At 37.7% G+C, this 9194-nt stretch overlaps 1 protein-coding gene across 1 annotated transcript in view; it reads right to left on the bottom strand.

Annotated features, from left to right (window-relative positions):
* Nucleotides 1-2227: 2227 nt before the first annotated feature.
* myo1b (myosin IB) overlaps nt 2228-9194 on the bottom strand; it is a gene marked incomplete in the record, with an annotated part of 57483 nt that continues 50516 nt past the window's right edge. The window contains 8 exon segments of the mRNA XM_014016496.1: nt 2228-4091; nt 4168-4298; nt 5335-5487; nt 5895-6027; nt 6156-6262; nt 6550-6684; nt 7685-7759; nt 8963-9049. Of these exon segments, the coding sequence (XP_013871950.1) occupies nt 3959-4091; nt 4168-4298; nt 5335-5487; nt 5895-6027; nt 6156-6262; nt 6550-6684; nt 7685-7759; nt 8963-9049 (954 nt within the window).

Below are 9194 nucleotides of genomic sequence, written 5' to 3'. Positions count from 1 at the left end.
GTTCTGCATACTTGTGCTCATCAGTTTGATTGTTTTATTTTACATTTTGTCTTTCACACTCTCTAAGAAAGCGTAAAAGATTAAGTGTTAAAGACTCAAGTCACACTGAGCTCCAACAGCTGACGGTTCAATTAGTTGACATTTTTCCAATTAGAGTACAACTCAGATGGCTGTCGTTTCTATTTTTACCTGATCAATAAACAGAATAATTGAGTTTAAAGTAGACACATCATGCTTTGAAATCCTTCCTTTTCACATTTATATTATTCAGTTGCGGCCTTCATAAAGTGAAACTACAATGCTTTGGTTTCAATTTCTCATTATTTAAACTTTACCAGCTCCTTTCACCACTTTTCTGATGTGTCTCAAAGCTGCTGGATTAGATACTATTCCTTAAAGATGCTTGAAGCCCCGCCCCCCTCCAGCTTCCAGACCGGCCCACTCCTGTTTGAGAGAGAGGCTTACGTTTTCAGCGAAACAATTAAATTGAAAGATGTCAAACAGAAGTCTTGTCCATCCAGCCTTACATGTTGGAGCCCAGAGACCACAAAGTGATACTTGAGTAAAAGTACAAGTATCTTACCATAAAATTACTTTGGTAAAAGTTAAAGTCTCCTCTAAGTATATTATTTCAGTAAAAGTCTTAAAGTATCTGATATTTTTTGTACTTAAGCATCAAAAGTAAATTTCTGACATAAAATGTACTTAAGTATTAGAAGTAAAAATGAGTGGTTAGATTTTGCAAAATGATATTTATTGGGAGGTGGCCTCCCCCAAAAAATGTTTTTCTAAATGACTATTAAAATATTAATACCAAAAWAATTAGGATGCACTGATGTAGCTGTTTCAGGTATATACTGTATATATTTTTATGTATATACCACATACATCTTCAGGCTGCATGGGTCTGATCTGTCCTGCTGGAGTGTGACATATGTATCATGCAGCTGTGATGGATTGTGTACAAACTAATACAGTGTTAAAATGTTATATCTATGTCTCATTCAACCACAATTACATTCACTCTATCCAGGAGGCACAGTTTATCTTTACAGTATTTCTTTTAATAACAATATGAATTAAAACAAGCAAAAATGAACTGAAAGTAACGACTTTTCTTTTYCCCCCTTTTTTAAAAATTGTGTGGAGTTAAAAGTACAGATCATTGTGTGAAAATGTAAGACGTCAATAGTAGGCTGAAAAATAATTACTCAAGTACAGATACCTAAAATTTCTACTTAAGTACAGTAAAGAAGTATTTGTACTTAGTTACTTTACAACTCTGTTGGAGCCACAGTCTGACCCAGAACCAGAGGAGTACCAAGACGAGATTGTAGCTAAGTCCAGACCTTATATGGTAATTCAACATAATCTCAGAAAATTATATTATTTAACAGCTAAAAGTGGGTTTTTCTTGCCTCCTTTAAAAGCATATTTTTTGGTGTAGTRTCATTGACAATCCAGAAGATGTCACCAGAGAGTCACCAGTACATCAACGGTTTGTGCATAACTTTTGTTCATAATTGGAATGTATAATYAATTTACCTGCCAGCTGAATGATGTTAAAGAAATGTCTCACCAATCTTATTTTAACCATTATAGAAAAAAAACTGATATTTGTTAAACCAGTTACACACCACACATTATCCCAGACTGATTTTGGATGCTCCAATAAAACCAGCAGCTTATCCAGAGCACTGCTTCTCCACACACATTGGTTTGATTCAGTTCTGCATGAGTGTTTGCAATTTCTCTGCAGGCCCTCCATGAGATGTGACTTGTGCATTGTCTAATTCCTTTGTGGTTCCTCAGAGTTGAAGGAAAAAAAAAACGCCACCGGGAGGCCTGGAACTCCGCCTTCCTTTCCCAGCCTGCAGAGTGGTGGGAACCGGGTACTGGGCAGCCCAAAACGGTTTGCTATTTTTACCACTCCATTCAATCAGAGGGCTGGTCCCCGGAGACCTGTTGCCAGCAGCTCTCCCAAAGCCGCGGAATTTAACCCCAAGACAGCTCCCCTCCAGATGTGATGGAAAACATCTGGCCAACTGCTYGACTAAAAGGCTTCGCTGTCCAGCCCCAATAGACTCCAAACACCCGGTTGATGCAGATAAATGTAAATCAGGTCTGTGATTTAACAGTGTGATGTGGAATTCACAACACTGAACAGGGTCCTCCACGCACAAACGGCTCATAAAACAATTTAAGTTCACAAAAGGAGCCACTAAAGTCTAGGAAAACATTTATTGAATTTATTTAATTTAAAAAGTATACTTGTAAATGTTACAATGAGTTCTAGGAAAACATGTTCCATCTTTTAAACACAGGTCAACATTAGGCACAAGACTGCAGAGGTCATCCCGCAGAGCTACCCACACTTCAAATACAAAAAACAGGGAAGAGCGAGCAGGGAAGATGTCACCAAAAAACACAAATTAACTGCTTCGAAACAGAACAGAATTGTCATCCAGCATCATCACTCCCAGGCGTGAAAACCAGTTTCCCTGTGTCGTTTGTTACATAAAAATATATTTAACTTACACACCAAGAGACCCCTGATTGCAAACATCGACTCTACCACATTTGGTTTAGTTAACCCATCACACACTCACCAAAAGTACAAAAATCTTTACCTGGACATCTAAACATTATTCTAATCATGCATGAAAATACAGCTTTTTTTTGATACTCAGATTTGACTTGTGACGACAACCGATTAGCTGAAACGTGTGAATTTCTGATAGATCAACGCTATAGAATCGTGCAATTATTTGTCTTTTTCCCTTAGGTCAGAGCGGGTCAAGCAGTACAACAATTTGAGCTGCAGTGGCAAAAATAACATGAAAATCAGGAAAGTGAAACAACTCTTGGTCAACGTCATGGCTACAACTTACAGAGCTTATGTACAGCTTGTGGCACTGGAAGYGTAACCGCTGTGGTTCGCAACCATTTCGCCAGAAAAATAAGATAATATTGCACACAAAATATCTCTTCCAAGGGTTTGGCTTTTGGGGAAGAAAATGCTAGAACTTGAATCAAAAATATGGTCACCACATTGATTCATCTGTAGTCTTTGTCCGCATCTTGAACTGGAACACAATGGAATTTAATGATGCGAGTTTAGTTTATGTTTGCTGCGTAGATTAAAAGATGTTTAGAGGAAAAAAGGATCATGTGTAGTGCAATCAAAAACAAACCAACACCGCCTCCAGGTTATTAAACTCCCTGTTTTAGAAGAGCTAATTTTTGGCATTTGTTTAAAGCAGTATATAAAAAGAATGATGGCCTATATTGTATGTCGTGTAGACCCGTTTATTGGCACATAGGAATGGATATAAAATATTTAATCTATGAAATTATGTTTGACTTTAGCTTTTATACAACTGCCCCCTGTGCTTTTAATTCAAGAGAAAAATCAGGAAAAAAATAACTACAATCAGTTCAGTTGTCAGATCATCCTCCATTTGTCGCAGAGGCAAAAACCAAGTTCAGCATTCAAGTTTGTCAGAGAACTAAATATGACAGGCTAAGCCCAAATCCTGTCACAACTCATCTCAAATTTTAAGCCTCCTCRCTGCAGCCAGCTGCTTAAAAGCAGATGAGTTTAGACCTTTTGAGTCTCCTGAAGAAGTTCTGACATTTTCTAAGAAAACTAATTTACTAAACAGGCAGAACAATCAGTGACACCACCACTGGCGTACAAGAGTCTTGTGCACCAGCTCTTTACACCAAATTTCTATGGCACGCAACCCACACAGGGGGGCTTTCTTTGCCAAAAAAAGGTGGCCTATTTTCTCAGCTATAGTGGCGTCATAATAAATCTCATAAGAAGCCAGATAACTGCATGGTTGGCACCGACGTGGTGAATTTTGAGTCCAGAGTGTCGAAGGTCAGTGTTCAAGCTCGCCTGCAGCCTGAGGAGGTGTGAACACCAGCGGGAGCAGAGAGCACAGCGACAGCATTAGGGCGACGTGGGAACCGACACCTCCAGCAGGCGGTTGTTTTTGCGTTTGCAGGAGGCACTGTTGCCGTTCTTCGGGCTGCCCTGGATGAACTTCACACACACTTTGTCATGCTTGAACTGCAGCAGAAACCTGCAACACAGAAGACATTGTCGAAACACGTATTTTAAAAGGAAGATGAATTATTTTATTAAAATTTAAATCTTACTCGTCTGATATGTCAATGTTGATTGGTTCTCTATCTGCAGCCAAGGCGCTGAGGCAGTAGACTTTGGTGATTATTTCAATCAGATGATCACTGCTGAGCAAGAAGTCACCTTTAACAGCTGAAGCTGACCCCTGTTGAAGAAAATTAAATAATTTCTATAATCCAAGTATCGTATTTATTCATGTATAATACGCCCCCCCCCTTTTTTTTTAGCTTAAAAAGCATAAAAAATGTAATCTTCAAACTACCTCCAATTTCATACAAACTTCAAGATTTTTTAGCCTTTGCAGTCTTTATACMTATCAGTAAAATGATCATTGGACTGTTCATTTTATTTTAACAACGTATGTACTAAAAGGTATTTTGACAACAAATACATATCAGCTGTAGCAGCAACATATGAATTCTGGCATTTTACACATAGTCCACCAGGAGGCGCCAACACAAAAGTCAGAGACTTCACATGAGATTTGGACCATCTTGTGGAGGAAAAGCAGATTACTTCCTACTCGCGAGCGCCCCCTCTGGTGGGGAAACGTTTTTTCAGGGATACAAACTTTCAGAACACCGGTAGACGGCAGCCATTACAGACGAACATGTGTTTGTTGTTGTTCCAGGAGCGGATCGGTCACACGCTAATGTCATTAGTTCGTTATCATTACTAAAGTGAAGGACTGCTTTTCCCCCTTTTTTTCACATCATGTCTCCTGCCTGGAATGTCAGAGGTAAGTTTGTTTCAACTGCTTTTCACGATGTGGTCTCATTTCCGGACTCAGACATTTTGTGAATGAAGCCGATATTTCAGTTAAAATACATTAGTAAAAATATTTATCCGAGTATAGTACTAACCCCCCAACTTTATGGATGATTTTATGGATTTAATTTTGCGTATTATACTTGAATACGGTATATTTTAAATGTTAGAACACCTATGAGACATGATACCCCATCATAAAAATGCAAAGACAAAATGTTTAGATTTTTATATTCAATTAAGATGAGATTAAAATTTCTCTACATCAGATCTTTGTCTAAAACCTTGGTATTACAGGAACAGTAKGCTATACGTTTAATTTGCCATTGTGTTTGAAAAGATGCCTACTCCTTTAATGTCATCTTTAACTGCCCCACCAAAGAACTGAATTGTAACTCCACTTGTATTCTCACCTCTCTAAGTTGGAGAGCAAAGAAGCCATCCGTCTGCGTGCTGGCTGAAACATTGGCAAGGTCTGCCAGAGGGACGCTGGCCTTCACTTGCCCAGTTTTCTGGTCAGCCAAAATGACACTCTTCTTAGTTAGTAGGAGTATTCGAGCTGAACCCTGCAAAGCCAAAAATGAACAGAGTCAAAGGTTGGGGAAACTTGACAATGTAAAATTATAAGAAGCCAAAGGTTTCTTTCAAATGCATTTTGAGTTATAACGTGAAACAAGTAGAAAAGATGAAACAGATTTGTAAAAGTCTGATACATATCAGAAAAAAACTGCATCCAAACGCAAAACATACCAGATTGTTTAGCTGACTGAAATATGCAGCGTTGTCAACAAATGTGCATAAACTTTGAAAAATGGGACTGTTTCTACACGCCCTAGATTAAACGATGTTAAAAAGATGCAATATATAAGCTTTAATAATGTTTATTGTTTTATTATTTTCTCTTTTCTTTTGCATGCCCTAAAACTTAAGCTATTATTTTACATCACATAAAACCAACAGCAATTTCTCTTACCTTTCCATTGGCCCTGTTGATTTTGCTGACCACATCAGCCAGCAGAACCTTCTCGTCTACAGCAGTGCTGAGTTTTTGGTATTTAGGGTTTTTGTTGACCTCCAGGTAGTCTCCTTTGAAAGGCTGACTCACACTGAGGCAGAGGATAAAGACGTCACATTGAAAACAATGTTTTGAACCTCTGTCTTTTAGAACAGCATTTATACATTTTAGGTCACTTCATCTAAAAGAAAAAAATAAAGAACTTTTAATCCAAAATACCTGCTTGGATAGAGCGCCTTTTTATTCCTGAACAGCTCGCTTGCCTTCAGCTTCTCTTCATACACTGCCTTCTTGTCCTCCGTGAATTGGCTCCTGTATTTCTTGCACTATTCACATCACAAATCAAAATTAAAAACTACCCACAGAAAATAGTGTAATTCTCTAGAAAATACATCCTGCCATTTGTTTTTATTTCCCCTTCCAGTCTTCTGATACTCCGCTTTCCATGACTTATACTAAATGTGTGACAAGATTATATATTTTTAAGACTTGACAAGTCCAAAATGCTGTCTGCATCCTGCTTCACATCGGTCCAACACAGTGTGCATTAGACTATATTCACATTGACAGTTTAAAAGAGGAAAGAAAAGCTGGCTGAATGTGATGGACGAACCCTCCAGAGATGGAAAATCCTCTTGAGCTCGGTGTGGACTCCCTCCAGGAACAAGTAAGGCCGAGCAGGCCAGCTCTTGTCTATGGGGGACATGGAGGGCATGTCGCGCTTCAGGTCAAGGAAGTATTTTTGCATCTGGAAGAACACGAAGACATTGATTTCTTTAGAGGGCAAGAGTAAAACAAAATCCAAATGTTGCCAAAGTACTCAAAGAAAACTTAAATTTATAAAACTAAAAAGTTTGCACACTTTTTCCTCTCTTATATTGATTATTAGTGTCCCACAATTTAAAAAAAATGGCAGCCACATTTATGAGTATATGTCAACTGTAGGTTTGTTTACCTATAGATAGCACCAAAGTGACTGAAAATAGATTAACAAAGGTGGATGAGCTGTAAGGATTTTAATGTTGGAATGTGTTTATATTTGTTTAGCTGTKAGATGTCAATGAKAAGTCTTAAGAGATCAACATATGACTCATGTCTGTTAAGAATGTTCATGGGTTGACTGGGTTATTTTAGTGCTTTAGTAAAAGCTTTTGCTAAATTTTTCTGTGCGTTAGTGCTTTAGAATTAGGGGACCTAAATATTTTAGTTAGTGCTTTAGRGTTAGTGGAACTAATTTTTAGATTACTGCTGCCCACCACTGATGAAACCAGCTTTCCCTTTTGTTGAAAAGGGAAAGCTGGTATAATTTGAAGGGACTACAAATGTTTGTTAAACCAAAAATCCTAACAAATTTGAAGGACAGATGCAATTCAGTGAAAGGTATAAGACTATGGAATAAACTGGAAAATTATTATAAAAGCATTGGATCAATTAATTCCTTCAGAAAAAAAATAATCAAAGTGAAATTGTTCAGAAATATTACATTGTTTAATTTGTATGAGTTACTGTTTGAGTTAAAAAAATTTTTATTTGTTTTATTGTTTGAAATTATTATTTTTGTAAATAGGAGCAGATATGTTTTCTTCTGCTGCTTTTCATTTTATTTGATTTGCATTGTTTTGTTGTATGTAATGTGTTAGTTTTTTTAAACTGAAATGAATAAACTAAAATACTCTTTCAAACTAAAAAAAGACTAAATTTGTCCCACACCCATAATTCGCAACTACTACTTCCAAAATCCTACTTACAATCCTCTGGATGGTGAAGTTGTAGATCTTCTTGCCTGCGTTTGCCCTGAAGAACTTCCTGTAGTCTCTGCGGACCTGTTTGAGCACAAGCAGAAAAAGAAAAAGATCATTTCTACATCTTGGATTAGCATGATACAGAGTGGGACAGTAGAGAAGCACGGTGAAAGAGGGGGAACACAAACTGCACACTTAAATAACAGCCATTGTGTTAGTCAGACACAGACAGACACGAACTGGAACAAAATGTGAAATCCATCTGCTGGAATTACAACCGCTTCAAATTAATTACTGAAAAGGTGATAATGGTTATGACCAACAACCTTCGTGCTGCCCTTCACAATACATTTGTAAACAGGTGCATCGTCAGGCACACCGTGGTCAATTATCATGAAAAGGATTAACACTGAAATGACCACGTGAGTGGTTTTACATCTAAAACCAAACAAACAAATACATTTATATATAAAAAAAATGGACGCACACCTACAGTGAAAAACAAAAAGCAGAAAAAATAATGTGGGTTACACAAACATGGGTTAGTTTAAAAGAAAGAAGCAGCAGCAGGCGTTAAGGACAGATGAAACAGCCTTGGCTAAGTCAGTTGCATAGAAAAAAATACATTACACAGTCTTAACTCTAAAATAAACTCTTGTAACTTTAAAAGTTAAAGTTTAACCTACACAAAGTGATAAGGGGGATCATAAACTTATGGAATGTTAGAAACCAATAAATTCAAACTTGAGGTGCAATTTTAAGGTTCATGTTTTTGTTTTAGAAATAAAATCAGTACCTGAAAACTGTTTAAAATAATTAATTCAAATTAAACRATCACTTTGAAAAGAAAATGAGTGAAAGGTCAAAGATTAAATTGTGGTCAAACACTTCAGGGTCACGCTCCGCTTTTGTGTCGTTCAAAAAGCTTATCCTGAATCGCAATAAATGATTGAATGAAAAAAATTTGACAAGTTTTTAAAAATTAACAGTATCAATCAGTTCTATCAACATTTAGAAAAGCAGTATGAATATGTTATTGTATTAAACAGAAAAACAGACCAGTTCCTTGTTTATGAACAGTTTGATCTTTGTTTGGAAATTAAAATCATTTGTAAATCAATGTCAGGAAAAGGTGGTCTGATTAGTGAACAGGGACTGCCTTTCAGAAGAGTTCAGTAACAATAGCTGAGGAGGATAAAGAGGATCAGTGGTGAGGAGCAGGTGGCATGATGATGATGATGATGGTGGTGGTGGTGGTGGCTACGCTGTGGGGCTGGTGGGTACCTTGAGTCCCTGCCAGTAGGCCCAAATCACAGCGACAGCATGCTTACGCCGGGCCTCCTCCTTCAATCTCCTGAGCTCCCTGCGGGCCTGTTTGAGGGGTGAGCAGGAAGAWAGAGCGGGAACAAATGAAGCAGAGGAAGATGAGGGGGGGGAAAAGAGGCGGCAAACACTGTTCTGTCTGAGGTCAGCTGTGTACACACACACACACACACACACACACACACACACACAC

The sequence above is a fragment of the Austrofundulus limnaeus genome, unplaced genomic scaffold (assembly GCF_001266775.1).
Source record: "Austrofundulus limnaeus strain Quisiro unplaced genomic scaffold, Austrofundulus_limnaeus-1.0 Scaffold146, whole genome shotgun sequence".
NCBI lineage: Eukaryota > Metazoa > Chordata > Actinopteri > Cyprinodontiformes > Rivulidae > Austrofundulus > Austrofundulus limnaeus.
The sequence above is the reverse complement of the archived record's forward strand: the minus strand, read 5'-3'. Positions and strand labels throughout refer to the sequence as shown.